This window comes from Balaenoptera borealis, assembly GCF_965194805.1.
Source record: "Balaenoptera borealis genome assembly, chromosome: 15".
In the NCBI taxonomy this organism is placed as follows: Eukaryota; Metazoa; Chordata; class Mammalia; order Artiodactyla; family Balaenopteridae; genus Balaenoptera; species Balaenoptera borealis.
The window spans coordinates 70,238,219-70,254,597 of NC_138871.1; the positions used below are offsets into that span (position 1 = coordinate 70,238,219).

Genomic DNA, 16,379 nt, shown 5'->3' on the forward strand with positions numbered 1-16,379 from the left:
CACACTGTCTGACCATGCAGAGGACTGGTCCAGCTAGGAGAGAGCCCTGGAGACACCTTGGCAGCAGCAGGAACAGCCTGGAGCAGAAGACCACTTAAGACCTCTGCTGCCTCAGAGATAGCAAACAACACTTCAGAAACAATTTGGGACCACAGTTACAGAGTATCTGCCATAGACTGAATGTTTGTGTACACCCACCCCCCAGCCCCACACTAAATTCATGTGTTGAAACCTAATCCCCAGTGTGATGGTGTTTGCAAGTGGGGCCTTTGAGAGGTGATGAGGTCATGAAGGCAGATCCAGTCCTTGAATCTCATCTCTGTCTACACTCATTCCCTTGATGGTCACATCTGGTTTGTTTTTAAAAATCTACAAGCTGAAGACTTTCAAATTTATGTCTCCAGTCCCAACCTTCCCTCCGAACTTCAGATTAGTGTATTTAACTGCCTACTTGACATCACACGTCCAAAATCAAATTCCCAAACTTCTGCTGCACCCCACAGGCTTCCTCTAAATCAGTATGTGACAATTCCATTTTTCCAGTTGCTCAAATAAAAACCCCGGCGGCCAACTTGACACTTCTTTCTCCTACACCGTATATCTAATCCATCAACAAATCCTGTCACTCATATGTCACCTAATCAGTGAGGCCACTCTATTTAAAAAAGCAATACACACACACAGTCCCTATTCTCCTTACTTGGCTTTATATTTTCCTACAGCACTTATCACCATTTAATATTATTTGTGTACTTGTTGATTTCCTTATTGTCTATCTTCGTTCACCAGAATGTAAACATCTTAAGATCAGGAATTTTGTCTTATTCACTAACTGCTGTAATCTGGTGCCTAAAACAATGCCTGCTGCCTCTATCAAATATCTGTTGAATAAATGAATGAATAAATCTGAGAAGAGAGGCACCATACAAATGCTAAATTACTGGGAATTCCCTGGCGGTCTAATGGTTAGGACTCTGCGATTTCACTGCCAAGGGCCCAGGTTCAATCCCTGATCGGGGAACTAAGATCCCACAAGCCGCGAGGCATAGCCAAAGACAACACAAACAAACAAAAAACAAATGTTAAATTATTAATAAATATTTACATTTAAATGGCAAACAATGGTAAGTATTTGTGTATTGTTGATTGTTTCGGGCTTCAGAACTTATGATGACTTTTTAAAAGAGATAGCATGTACACTGTTTCTTGAAATTCTTGAATGGAGTAGAAAGGAAGCAGTGGCTTTCTAGTCTCATTACTTCAACCTGCATCCACGTGTTATTTACACCTCATACTTCGTTGGCAGTTGGTAAGTGTTAATTAAAATGTTTATTGATACAGATGTAATTCATGATCTGGGGTGTGTATGTTTGCCTGAATTTACGTAATGAGCCCTCTGTGCCTTACTAAAGTGAAGAACAATTAGATCATCCTGGAAGCCCAAATGGAAAGGGTATAGTCCTTATGGGAGGGGCACTCATCCTCTTTCTGCAGCTGGGAGAAGGTACAGCCGTTTAACCTAGATTCTTAACCCAGGGAAGTAGATGGAGGAAAAGAACAAATCTACTGAATATCTACTCTCGCGGGGCTTTAGCCGCAGTGTCTGTGTTGCATTGGTCAACACCGCATTCCCAGCTCTTAGCACTGGGATTCAACCCCGAGGATCTGGATGCTGTTCCCCGCCTCCTCTGTTGTGTTAAGAGGCCCCTGACTGCCCATTGTCCAGCCCACTGTCCTACCTATGTCCTGCCTGACTTACAGTTGGGAAGTACAGCCACCGTTCTTGTCTACAGCGTCAGTGAGTCTGGCTCCCTGACGTGTCCCAGGGGCCTGGGAACATGGGCATTTGAGGAGGGAGACTCTGCTGGAGAAGGCTGCAAAAAGCTGGTACCTTCACAAGCTCAGACACCTGCAGGCAGATGGGACAGCTTCAAAATTGGGTCCTCTGCTTCAACAGCTTAGTATTACAGCAAAAACTTCCTGAGGCAGCAAGACTAAAAGCTGGCAGGACCTGGGGGCACCAACCAGATTCAATCTGTGAGCAGTGGGCATCCTCGGGTTGGCATTCAGTGCCTTCCATAGTCTGGCCTCGCTCTAATTCAGCCCCATCTCTCTTCACTGGGGTCTGCCCTTTCTGGAAGAGTATCAGTTACTTTTTGGATGAAGTCTCTCCTGACCCTACACTCCCCACCCTACCCCACTTCTCCCTTCCACAGATTCCCTTAAGAGCACCTATTATGTTTCCTGCACCCGGATCACTGGTCTGCCTCCCTGCTGGCATCTAAGTCCCCTGAGGGCCAGAGCTTCTGAATCTCTGTATATTTCTCCCCCGCCCCCAGCAGGAGCTCCTAACACAAGGCAGCTGCCCCACTCACTTTGACAAATATGAACTGAGCACTTTCTGTACTAGGGAACCCTGCTCCAGCCATTCTCCGTCTCTTCAATCCTACCTCCCCTCCCATGTCTACTTGAGACAGGGAGAGTGGGAGGAACCAGGAGAAGAATAGAAGCAAAGACAGAGAGGTGTCGAAAAAAATGAGCAGTGAGCATCCTTCTGGGGCTAGAGTGTGTGAAGAAATGAGCGCAATGACTAGAAAGGATGCCTGGGGCCAGGTAACCAGGAAGGAAGGAACCAGGATGTTATCGTCGGGGGTTTGGCCTTGGTTCTGTGGGCAGCAGGGGAGTTAAGTGATGTGATCAGATCTCTGTAGTGGCAGCATCTGAAATCACACCGTTTTCCTGGCTAATTGGGAGAGAGGCAGGGACTCTCCCATCCCACCAAACACAACATTCCGAAGTGCCCTTCACTTGTGAAGCAACAATAGGCACTTTTGCTGCTCTACACGTTAGTGCCTGTTTATTTAGTTAACACATGTATTTGGTGTTTCTGTAATAACTGGTAAGTTCTTCTTGTTTGTTATCTTAGACCAGTCACTGCGCCGTTTTTGAGGGGGAGAAAGGTAAGGAGAAAAGTATCACTGAAGACTTTGAGAATCTGCTAAAGGCTATGGCTTAGCTTTTCCACCAAATGCACATATGCCCATCCAGAAACAATTTTACCTGGACTTTCCAGTGGTTCTCAACCTTGGCTGCACATCAGAATCACCTGGGGAGAGCTGTCAACCACTGGTGCCTGCCTCCCACCACCAGAGGTTTTCATTTAATTGATCTGAGTGCAATCTGGATTTCTAAACTCCCTAGGAGATTCTAGTGTACACTCAGGATTTTACATTATTGGGCTAGGGATCTGTGGACTCCGAAATAAGGCCTCTACCTTAGACCATAAGTTCCAGGTGTGTCCATTTAACTTTGACGGTGAGTAGCACCTACCTGTATAGGCAGGGGAGGGGAGAACGTAGCCGGTTTGAAAGAACGAGAAAGTCTTGAAGCTGTAAGCAAAGAGAGGAGGTGCTCACATACATTCCAGAAGGCTGCAGGACGCTTAGCAAAAGAGGGGCTGAAACAGCAGACAAAGAGCAGGAAACTTAATTGCCTTCCTGACAGATGGATGGAAGGCCAGCAGACAACACCTTCCCACCCACGCACTGCACCTCTCCCAAAGAGCTGAAAACATTATCGAGGAGCTGGCAGAATCAGTCTTTGGGGAAAGCCAACCAGTTAAACGTGTGGTCTGGTTGATGGGTGGGGAGAGGGTAGCAACTGTGGGTGCTGAAATAAAGCGGCCGTGCGGGTGTGGAGGTTTGGCGTTGAGGGGCTGGAGGAGAGGAAGATTGGGGGCATGGTCAAGGAGAGGCAGTCCTGGGGTGGGCGGGCCTGGGCTGCACGGTGGCAGCAGGAGAGGCGGCTGCGGTGGAAGGAGAACTTAGAGCAAGGCCCAGCGCCACCGTGTCCTAGCCACGGGACCCTGCCCAAGGACCTGGCCTCAGTTTCTTACCTGGGACTTGTGTGACGATCACTTCAGAGAAGCCCGCAATCTCAGATGATTATTGTCAGATCAACTCTAAGGCTTTTTTCACTGTGAGGTCCCATGAGCCTAGGAAAGTGCCCTCTGCAAATGCTCTTTGACGTTTTCAAACCTGGTATCCATCAGAATCACCTGGGGTGCTCACCACCCAATAATACAACTCGGTGAGGGATGGGAGGGCGGTCCCCAGGTAGTTTATAATTCTCACCTGGTGCTTCTGATGCTTGTGCTTTGGGAATCACTGTTCTAGATCATGGTTTCTCAACTCCTGGGGATCTCGTCAAGGGGCAGATTCTCAGCCGGGAGGTCTGAAGCGAGGCCTGAGATTCTGTGTTTCTAACAGACTCACTGATGGTGCTACTGGCTGTACATCCTTGCCACTCAAAACGTAATCCAGGCAACATCCCCAGCAGCTGCAGCAGTAACATTTGGGAGCTCGTTAGTAATTCAGAATCTCAGACCCCACCCTAGACCCACTGAATCAGAAACTGCAGCTCCAAGTGATTTGTATGCATATTGAAGTTTGAGAAAGATTGTTCTAGAAGAAGTGACTTCCTGATCAGGGAACCAAGGTTGAAACTTGGGAATGGTAAGACAAGACTTGGTTCCTTAAAACAGAGTATAAGTTAGAGAAAGGTGAGTATTTTCATGTTTTAGTTACTGCCATATTTGTGGGCCTGGCACATAGTAGGTGCTCAATAAATATTTGTCAAGTGAATGGATGAGGTAAGAGTCCAGTTTCTAGGGCCAGGGTATGAGGCTAGAGTGGGGCCAGTAACCATCATGACTAGATGCCAACTTCTAGGATCAAGGTCTTTCTAGCCCTCTGCCCAGGACAGGATTGGTCCTGATGTTGGCCCAGAGTAGAACTCATGGCCATGTGAGGTAGGACTGTATTAAATTGTCTCATCTGTGAAGATTAAAAGGCTATATGGAAATGTAGCCAAGAAATACACTGGTGTTCTCAAGTAGGTCTGCTACAAGAAGCAGGGGCTGAGCCAACCAGTGGGGTACGGGTGGCCAAAGGAGCCACAGCTCCAGAAATAACTCATCTGGTCTGGAGGAGGGATTCCATGAGGCTGCCTCAAGCATGTACATAAGGGGTAGAATTTAATACAGTCAGCATCAATTCTAATACTCCCCTCTTTCCTCTGTTTAAAACAGATGTCAGGGGCTTCCCTGGTGGCGCAGTGGTTAAGAATCCGCCTGCCAATGCAGGGAACACAGGTTCGAGCCCTGGTCCGGGAAGATCCCACATGCCACGGAACAACTAAGCCTGTGTGCCGCAACTACTGAGCCTGTGCTCTAGAACCCGCGAGCCACAACTACTGAGCCCGCGTGCCACAACTACTGAAGCCCGTGCACCTAGAGCCTGTGCTCTGTATGCAACAAGAGAAGCCATTGCAATGAGAAGCCCGCGCACCACGACGAAGAGTAGCCCCCTGTTACCACAACTAGAGAAAGCCCGCACACAGCAACAAAGACCCAATGCAGCCAAAAATTAATTAATTAATTAATTTAAAAAACAAAAAACAGATGTCAGTAAGACCTAGCCCAGGATCAAAGGCAACCAGTATGGCTCTTGTGGGTTGGGGAAATATTAAATCCTACAAAGGACAAACAGTGTTCATTATTAACTAGCCTTAGAGGAACAGATCAGTAATTCATAGTTGAAGTGATTTTATTCCTAGTCTTCAGGGATGCCAGTCTAGAAGAGAAAGTGTTTCTCTTTGTTTCTCCTATGTGTAGCATTATCCAAACTTTCTGCATAATCCTGACAATAGAAGTTAGGATTTCAACCGAAGTAAATCCATTCTCATCCTGTCCTAGGAACAAATTGGGCTGAAGATTTCTGACAGACTCTTCAAAACACCAGGCCCTTTTTCCTAATGATTATTTTAAATATACTGTGAACATGAGAGAATGCCTTCTAAAGCAGTGTCATTTTTATCATCAATTTCATTTGCTTGATTCCTGCAAGCGAACCAAGTAGTAATTGTGCATTCCCAAGGGCTTATCTACCTCCGCCTTGGACTGGGGTCCACGTTTAAGGTAAAATGAAATGACCACGGTAATGGCCATACCAGTCATAGCAAAGTTTCCATGAATAACTACTTTCAAAGGAACAATAATTTTCCATCATGGCTTCCTCCCCCATAACCTGATCTTCACCGTAATTTCTAACTGTCCCAGAGAGGCAGGTCCCACAGAGGGACAATCCTGTGAATGTCTGCAATATCTCCCAGAAGGATGGTTCCTGACCAGCATGCAGTCCCCCAAGTTGCCAGGTGCATGTGAGGAGGGAACATGAACTCAAACATTGTACTCATTGCCTGCCAGAAAAGTGATTTAAACTCCTGTACTTGACTGTCCTGCTACAGACGGGTGTGAATGTATCATTGCACCTTTCTTGGCTTGTGAAAAGAATGGCTAATTAACTTTCTCAGTTGCTTTGGAATAGCATTCAATGTCAAGTTGCCATAGTTATGCATATTCTCAGTCTTTTAGAACCAGTTTTGAATGGGTCTGTGTTTCTTTTTGTTGACTGAGAGAGACAGTGAATTGTCATGTTCACAAAGATGACCTAACTTGAGTTTCTGTGGTTTGGGATCCTGCCTGCCTGTGTTTCACCCTGTTTTGCCTCCAAGGCAGAAGCCTATGTCTCTAGCCAGGATACTGTGGTTAGTTTCCTGGCCTCTGACCAAGGTGGGGACACACCTGCACCCCTGAGGGAGGGAGAGCCTGTGGAGGGTTCATGAGGCCAGGGCTGAGTCACTCGGCCGGGAGACATGTCAAACGGCATTAGAACATCAGTTTGGCACTTAAGGAGCAAGTCCCCACACAAAAATTTGTCTGTATGTTAACAATCTAGTCCATTTGCAAACTAAACCAAGGAAAGAGATTAAAGTTTTGTATCACCTATTCCAGCACTGGAGTTTGGTCATGTGAAATCACCCCAAAGGAAACCTCAGCTTCACCCACAAATCCAAGGATCCCCACCTGATAATATTTCATCACAGGCTGCTCTCTACTACTCCTACACTTCACAGTCCTGTCCAAGGACCATGCAAATTCAAAAAACCTCATTGCAAGTCATCAGCTTGAATTTTTCTACCCAAATCACTTTCCTTTCTCAGAAAATTATTTGACATGTAACTTGAATAAAATGAGCCTTCTTAAAAAAAAAAAAAAGGGAATTCCCTGGCAGTCCAGTGGTTAGGACTCCACGCTTTCACTGCCAAGGGCACAGGTTCAGTCCCTGCTTGGGGAACTAAGATCCCACAAGCCGCCCGTGGCCAAAAAAAACAAAACAAAACAAAAGAACAAACAAACAGCCTTCTTTCTCTCTTATGAAGTTCCATCTTCACATGGTATCCAATTCAAAAGAAATGTAAGTTAAACTCCAAATGCCTTAAAAATCATGTAAATCTTTGAGAAATTTCTTGAAAAAATGGCCATTTTTCTCACCCAATATCCCACTCAACAGCGTACCCAGCCCATTCTCTCTCCAGAGAGTAGCTTCCCCCTTTTTCTTATGTAGATTAATTTAGCCTCTTTGATGTCTATCATCCTTGCATCCTAGCCACCATCTAATTCAGCCATAAGAAATGGGGGCATGGGTGGGGGGGAAGGGAGGGGTGGGAAGGCAAGCAGCTCAGAATCCTCCCATAGAAAGCTAGAAGGGAAGAAAGGCTGTAACAACCTCTGCCTCAGCATCTTGGCCCCAGAAGTAAGAAGAGGGAATGGGAAGGAAAAGGATGCCCATAGCACTGTTAGTACCTGAGAGACCTTCTCCATCCTCAAGACAGCAGCCTCCTGAACAGGGCTGGGTCCCAACATGTTGCCCTGATGCTCACCAGCGGGCAGAACGCAGGCAGTGAGATCCTCGGGACCCTCCACAGGGTCCTGGGACGACTTTACCCAAACAGGGGCAATCACTGCAATGTGCATATGCCTGTCTCTCTGTGAAGCAAGAGCTTTTGAAGGATTCAGACTGTTTTGATGTAACATGGTGTGCGGCCAAAAGGAAAATCAGGATCCACATCAAGCTTGATTTTCATTCCAGTAAGCCATTCCAAATGAAGGAGGCAAAGCCTTTCAAAAGTTGTCTTCTGTGATTGGGAATAATTGGGTCCAGTTTAATCTGGTGCACGGTGAAGTTAAAGAGCTACGGGACTGCTTCTAGTGTGTTTTGCAGTTTCCAGAGTTACTAATTAGCTCCATGACATTAAGGTTAATGAGATAAAACATCTATAAATCAAGTTGATGGCCAATTCAAGAAGAAAGCCCCCAACTCCTGCACCACGATGAAAATACTATAATTTCACTCTTTCAGGCTGTCCATTTGATTAAATTTGATTATGTGTGAATATATACAAATGTATAATTATAAAATTCATACTTAAAGTATAACTACCTTGCCCAAACCTCCTTTCTAAATGTATTCAGTACCAATAAGACAGTAAGTCAGTTGTTAACTATTAACAGAATGAACTGATTTGATGAAAGTTCTAGGAGTGACCCTTCCCAAAGAGCAAAAGTCTATCTGTTATGTTAAAAAAATATGTTCCTTAAAATTTGGACATGAACTCCAGAAAATAAAATTATGGATTTTATTGACTGAAGCTATAGAGGAATTTGGGGTGTAGAGAACATTCTGCTGAACCCTTTTGTGATTTGAAGGATTCTAACCCTCTTAAACTCTCTATTTGTAAATGTGGGTTTTTCAGATGGTTATGAGCCTAGGCTCCAGACTCAGGAGAACCAGCTTAACACCTTGGCTCTACCACTTACTAGCCCTCTGTCCTTGGGCAAGTTACTTAAACTTCTGTGCCTCAGTTTCTGCATCTGTAAGATGGGGATTATACTAGACTCTCTCATAGGGTTTTTGTGAGAATGAAATGTGAAAATTCATGTAAATCATTTAGCACAGGACCTGGAACATAGTAAGCACAAAGTAAATCATGATGATTATGAGTGACGTAGGGCCTAATTGTACTTTGACTTTCCTTCTTGAGCCATTTGCAGGGAACGTAGAGCCTTGAAACATAGGTTTAGTCAGACAAAGTTCTTTGCAATTTATGATGGAGGTATAGTTGCTCATCATCAAGCTAGTTTGAGTGCAATATTTAGCAATTTTCCTTTGTCAAAGACTTGATGCACCTTCTCTTTTTTCCCTCTCAGACTCTTTTTTTTTTTTTTTTAACTTAAAAGATTGTAAGAGTTATTGTGTTCTGGGCGTCCAGGTCCCTGGGATATGAAAAGTAGCCCAGAGTCTCATTTATATTTGATAGATGGGGCCTTGAATAGAAATGGCATTCCCAAGGGCATGTTTTGAGGCTTTGACTATACAGAGGAAATTTCCAGATCTTCTGACACTCTCTGATCCTTCTGACTGGATCCACTTCCTCCTGGAAGAGCTCGTGGGAAGCATGGTCTAGTGGGAGCAGATTCTCAAAACAACTATCTTTCTTACCTCTGGATGACCCCACTGTGTGTGGCGGGGCCGTGGTATGTGTGTGGTGTGTGTATACACTCACGCATGTCCACATTCCTAGCGTTCAAGGATATTCTCTTCAGCTACAGGTTAAAGAGCACCAGGAGTAAATGGACAAAGTATCAGTTACTGGCTCTGATGACCAGACAGTGAACCCCATTTCAGCTCTAAGGAGAGAAGAGGAAGCTGAAGCTCTGCAAAGAGCAGGGCCTTGCAACTGCAGCCCAGGTTGGCCCGGCCCAGCCCAGCCAACTTTTGCTTAGTCTTCGAAGAATACAGGCTTGTGCCTGCCTATTGCATCAGCTGCTCCCCAGCTGCCCTTCCCTGCCCCACCCTGGAAAGTGGTGAGAGCTACGTAACAGCCTGTGAGGCAACCACTCAGGCAGGGGGGGTCTGGGGGAGACTGTCTCACTCCTTCCAGCCAGGCCCCACCCAACAGGCACTCCTCTAATCCAAGCCCATGAAGGGAAAGCACTCATCGGGCCCAGGGTCCTCCCTGCTGTCCTGACACTGCACGCATCCCTTTCTACCTCCTCCTGGGCATTGTGGGGTGACGGACAGGACCTCTGAGCCTCCTCTTTTGGCCAAAGCGGGCTCCAGAATCTCAGAATGTTAGGGCTGGAAGACTTCAGAGGGCATCTGAAACAGTATTCCCATTTTACAGATGATAAAATTGAGGCCCAGAGAAGCAAAATGACTTGCCAAAGAGCCCACGGCTGGATTGCATCAGCTTGTTCAGACTATAGCTCACATCTCCTCTCTCCTGCACAACCTCAGCAACAAAGGACAGAAGTGTTTGGACTTGGCCAATCTTTGAATGGAAGACAACACCAGAAATGAGTGCTCTGCGGTCTGTGAAGTCATATAAGCTGGAGAGTAGGATGTTTAGGAGATTTTAAGGAGGTTGAAATCCTTTCTGAACATACGCAGAAGACTCCTTTAATCGAAGTCTTGCAGGAGAGCAGGCCAATTTCAGGCTGAGCTGGGACAGGAACAGACTGAGGAGACGGGAGAGGGGAGGAACTCAGCCTGGAGCAGTGCCAGAAAGCTTAACTGATGCCTGGCTCTTCCCCAGGCCTTCAAGCCCCCTGGATCCTGGGAAGTCCCAGGGCCACTGAGGCAGGTCATCAGGTTCCAGGTTAAACTCAACTACCAGGCCCACTGTGGGGGGCTCAGGATGGAAAAAGAGAGCAGCCATCAACCAAAGGTGTTAACATGGGAATCCAGGGTACTGGGTTGAAATCAATAACCACTAACAATGTATGTTGATTTAAAGGGTATATTAGAAGCTATAGCTACACACAAATCCACGTACATATTCTTTTTTTAAAAAAAAAAATCATTTTATTGAGGTATGATTGACATACAGAAAGCTGAAGATATTTAATGTACACGATCTGATGAGTTTGGAATATACACATATTCTTTATTAACGTGTAGTTCCACCGATGCCCAGTCCAAGAGGTATCCAGCTTCCCTGGATCCCTTGCAGCTGACACGTGCAGCCTCCCTGAGCTTAAGCTGATGAAGAATCAACATTGGCTCCTGCTCTTCCTGGGACCTTGTTTAAGAACCACCTTCTTTGGCTTTTAACCCAAGGGCTGCCAGCAACACGTGATGTCCTGCAGTTTTTAGGCTTTTCATGGACTCTAGAAACCTCATGCTGAAATTCTCTCTCTGAGTATGATGCTGATTTGACAGATACTCTGGCTGTTTATCTGGCACGTGTGGTTTTCCTGAAGGCGATACCTCCCTTGACTGACTTCTAGAACTACCCACATTCTCACAGCCCCTCAGGACTTGAGCGCTCAGCCATGTTCTCCTGCTGACACCCAGGTCCTGAGTGATTAAAATTCTTCAACCCACCTTTCTGATTCAGGGCTCTACTTTTACAATGCAATTACTTGTCTTGAATCTCCATCATCATCTCAAAGGGGCAGGAGGCATTCTTCCTTCTTTTCAGCCTGCTGTACACAGGAGGTTATCCAGCTGCCATTTAAATGCTGGGCCCCACCAGGTATGCAGGAGGCACAGCCCCACCCACTAGTAGGTGTACTCCTGGGAAAGCCCTCAGGTCCACATGAAAACAGTAGGATAGGGCTTCACTGTGTCCATGGGCTCCCCCATTCGGCCGCTGAGCCCCTGGTGCACCTAGGAAGTCACCTGACACATCATCCCTCCCCCTTCCTCAGAAAGATGGTGAGTAAGCAAGGCCTGTGAATTGGGCATCCCCATGTCGAGGGGCAGGGAACGCACATGAGCTCATAGGGAGGACAGGGAGATGGTCCTGTGAGCAAGAGGGTCTGGCATAGTCACAGTGGGGAAGCAGGAGACAGGAGAGGAATCAGGGAAAGGCCCGGGGGAGGAGCCTCGGGCAACAGAAGGGGGTCCAAAGCAGTGTCATCAAACGGTTTTCTATTTTTTGCCTAATAAAGTTTCATGAGTCAACTCAAATGTTTGCTCCCACTTCCTGCCCTTAAGAAGACAGTAGAGGATAGCTCGTCCAAGGATTTGGAATTTGGAAATGGTCAATTTCCAAGTATGGGAAAAATTCATGTAAAATGAGCACTCATACCCCGTCTTCATTCCACTCCTGGCATGGACAACACATTCCAAAGGAGAGCTGAATGACAGAGCATAAAGGGAAATTAGAGATGACATCATTTCGTCAACATCCTCATTTTATAGATGAGAAAACTGAGGGCCAGAGAGGTGCTCAAAATCACTGTCAATAATTGCAGAACTGGGGCTTCCCTGATGGCGCAGTGGTTGAGAATCTGCCTGCCAATGCAGGGGACACGGGTTCGAGCCCTGGTCTGGGAAGATCCCACATGCCGCGGAGCAACTAGGCCCGTGAGCCACAACTGCTGAGCCTGCGCGTCTGGAGCCTGTGCTCCGCAACAAGAGAGGCCCCGATAGTGAGAGGCCTGCGCACCGCGTTGAAGAGTGGACCCCACTTGTCGCAACTGGAGAAAGCCCTCGCACAGAAACGAAGACCCAACACAGCCAAAAATAATAAATAAATAAATAATAATTGCAGAACCGGTGAGACTAGAACTCTGGCTCTTAACTCCCAGTCCACGCGTTTTCTTCCCTTCTACCTGGGGCTAGGTTTCCATTCCAGCTGCCATGACTATTCAGGGATAAAGGTTTGCCTTGGAGCGCCCTCCTCTGGCTCTGCGCAGCCACTGGAGTAGCTACGATGATGTAGGCCTGGGTTCTTGGACTTGAGCATGCAACAGAATCACCTGCAGGTGGTCAAAACAGGCATTGCTGAGCCCACCCTAGAAGTTTCTGATTCAGTAGGTCTGGGGTGGGACCAATAATTTGCATGAGTAACAAGTTCCCAGGTGAGGCCGATCTGCTGATTCAAAGACTCGTTATTGAGAATCTCTGGTGTAGGCAGAGATCTTGTGGCTCTTGCAGCAAGAATACCTGGGTTCAAGTTCCAGCTTTGCCATGCGTGTACTATAACATTGAACATGATGTTGCTTAATCTCTTGGCATCTCAGTCTCTTCGTCTTATGATGGTAACTGTAATAACCACCCATCAGGTAAATGTGTAAAATAAATAAATCACATGTAAAACTATATGAGGAGTACCGTACTGATGCTGTGTGAATACACAGACTGACAGATATACGACCCTTGTCTGGAGACATAGCGCTGTGGGCCAGGAAATGTCCATGGTAACTGAAGCATTCTCTTAATACTACTCAGAAATACCACAAATCCAGCAGAAATGGTGTTCATTCTTACACAAATATTGCCTGAGGAATTATTAGGGCCCAGCACTGGTTTACAAAGGTGAATGACACAGTCTCTGCCCTAGAGGAGCAACTAGGAGGAATTTAAACATGCAAATCCTAATAATTACCCTACTGGGTGATGAGCCAGGGAAGGAACCCTATGCCTTGGAGCACAGAGCAACCAACCCTGGGGAGTCAAGTAAAGCTTTGAAGAGGCAGCTGACTTTTAGAGTAGGCTCTTGAAGGATGAATAGGAGTTCTTTAAGAAGAGAAGTGGCAGTGGGCACTCCAGACAGAGGAAACAGAATATGCAAAGTAGCCACAGAGGCATGAACATGTATAACATGTCCAGGGGAATAGTGTAGTTCTATGTAGCTACAGCTCAGTGGGTCTGGGAAGAATAGCAGAAGAAGGGGTTGGCAAAGAAGGCCAAGGCAAGATTCTGCAGAATCCAGGATGCCAGGCTGAGAAGTTTGGACCTGATCATGAGTCTGATGAGAAGCCATTAGAAGACAACCACCTCCTCCTTGGTGGAGTCCTTGGGAAAAAAATCCCTAATGAATCCCCAAGATGAGGATTTATGAGCCAAGGGCCTTCACCACCCTCCTGAGCACCCCCAGTGTCTGCGAGCCTCACCTGCCAGGAAGTCAAGCCCAGAAACGCCTCCTGAATTGGGCGGGGGCCCTCGGGAACCTGGAAGGCGTGAGGAGTAACGGGGCAGCCTCCTACCTCTTACCTTCATCAGATAGGCCGAATTTTCCCGAAGGTTTCCTCATTCCCTCTCCCCATGGGTATGGAGTCAGCGAGAGAACAAAAGCGTGTTATCTCAAGCTAAGAAGTTTTGGGAGGGGAGGAGGGAGGTGTAGGCGCCCTTGGAGGTGGAAGAATGAGCGCTGATGTAATCCCGGAAAAGGTCTGTGGAGACCTACACCTGGGGAGGCGGCCCCTTACCTCACTGACCTGGCTGAGGTATGGAGAGTTCGGGAGCTGGAAGGGGCCTGAGAGGTGCGCTCTCCCAGGTGCCTCCTTTGAAGATGAAATAACAAACACTCAGTGGTCAGGCAAACTGCCTGTGATTGCTGTCTGTCCCTCTCTCCCCATATCTGACTCCAAGATGTAAAGTGCCAGCCTCTGGGAAACTGGTGCTTTCTGTGTCCACTGACCTCCCACCCTCCTCCTGAGTCTCTCCCACACCCAACACCCCATCCCCCCACTCCCCACCCCCCATTCCCACCCCCCCAGCCAAGCCCCTGACCCTCTGTCAGACTCAGGCTTTTGTTTCCTAATAGGTAGATATGAAAATGTGTAGAAAGTGGTCTCTCCTGTTTTTGAAAACTGCAATGGTGAGAAAAGAGGACAAATTGCTATGCTAAACTGCGTGGGTTTGGGTTTTTAATCCCAGTTCCTCTATCTTCTGTGGAGGTGGAAGCAAATTGCTCTTGTGGGAATAATCCCTTTTGTTTTTAGGAAAATATTTTAATAGGACTTTGTGTTACGCAGGGATAAAACTTAAACCTGTTCTGGAAAAGAGACAATGCAATTCAGAACAATGTGAAACTACAGGCTCTGAGTCGTTATTATAAAAGGTGGTTTTCTTTTGGAATGAGTGGCATCTCTTCAGGGGTTATGGGGAGTTTTGTTAATGCTGCAGCCTGGCCTTGGCTGTGCTTTGGGGAGTTGAGGGTGGGGCCTGTGTCCACGGTGGGAGAGAGCAGGATTGAGCAGGCGTCTGGCAGGGAGGGCAGCCCAGTCTGTGGAGAATTCCCAGGGGTTCTCGTAAACACTGGAGGAGGGAACCCCAGGAAGAACAGGGCTGCCACTGGAGCTGTTTCTCTTTCGTTGGGGGGTGGGAGCTGTTCCCCTCTCTGGCAGGGCTATGGAAAAAAACTACTGAGCTCCTTCTAAAATGACTACAAAGTCAAGTAAAACTGGTCCCTCTGTCCCTGGCCCTCCTGCCACTGCCAGCTGAGAACACAGCCTGTTCTTTGATGAGGCCTAGCGTCTGATGGGATGTGGACAAAACCAATAGAACCTCTCAGTTCCTAAATATTGTATTTTATTTTGAAAAATACCTTTTCATAAATACTTTACTTTGAAAAGGTAAAAAACTTTATTTTGAAAAAAGTTGTTCTAGGACACTGGATCATCCTGCGATTAAGGATGCATGTCCTACCAGGCATAGGGAACTGGGTTTGAGTCAGTAACCAAGGGAAAGAATAGATGGACCTTAGGGGGTAAAGGACTTCTGTCTTATATTAGTGTAAAAATTACACTAATCTATTATTTAGATAACAATATATTATAAACATATTACTATGTACTTATATTTTGTAACATATCATAAAATAATTAAAAACAATAATTTATAACAGGAAAAATCTATGTTAATATAAATGTAATATATGACTTTATAGAAAATATAAATAATACATACATGTGTAAAAACCATAAATATCACCAATTACCCTATCACCAAAAATTAATTGATGTTAACATTTTGGGATACTGTCTTCAGATCTTCTTCTATGCATATAAACAAATAAATAAGCAAACAAATAACTAGATATATTGACCATCCATTCACACTTACTGTATAATCCCAATGGAAAGAGAACACGCTTCTTTTCCAACAGTTCTAGCAATAGTCCCAGGACCAACTCTCACTGGTCCAGTTTGGATCATGTACCTATCCCTAAATCTAGAACACACAAAAGCCAATTTAACCTATAAGATATAGGTTAAAACTAAATATATACTTTTATGAGTCATTCTACTTAATGAAATAAATGAAACCATGCATGTGCAAGTTTTTTGCAAATGTAATTATTAAAATCATTAATTATATATGTTATTAATATCATCACTGCCCTTTCTCCATTGTCCTTTTTCCTCTCCTCTTCTTGCTTTATCTGTTTTTCTGCTTTTTCCTCTTCCCACCAAGTCTCCATCATGTCTGGGTTAACTCGGCTGTGGTGGACTAGTAAGGAGACCAAGTGCTATTTATAGTGGTGTTTCCTCAGGCGGTGTGGTGTGTGGTGATATGGGAACACACCATTAAGGGATACTTCTATCTCTCGCTACAGCCAAAGTGGCTTCTGAGAACTCTGTCCATGGTGAGGAAGAATGTAGAGGACGCACTCCTCTCTCCCAGCAGAGACAAGCTCTACCTTTTACACCACCTGGTCAACGATTTAGGCATAGATTTGGT

General features: G+C 46.0%; 1 protein-coding gene across 2 annotated transcripts in view; it reads right to left on the reverse strand.

Annotated features, from left to right (window-relative positions):
• Window positions 1–10,753: 10,753 nt before the first annotated feature.
• The window catches only part of SLC4A1AP (solute carrier family 4 member 1 adaptor protein), a 78,649-nt gene continuing 73,023 nt past the window's right edge, over window positions 10,754–16,379 (reverse strand). The window contains exons 14-15 of one of the 2 annotated variants that reach the window (XM_082357612.1): window positions 14,956–15,034; window positions 12,063–14,198 (exon numbers count right to left, since the gene is read on the reverse strand). In XM_082357612.1, the coding sequence (XP_082213738.1) occupies window positions 14,003–14,198; window positions 14,956–15,034 (275 nt within the window). In that variant the 3' untranslated portion in view covers window positions 12,063–14,002. The other variant, XR_014235053.1, reaches the window with a different exon arrangement.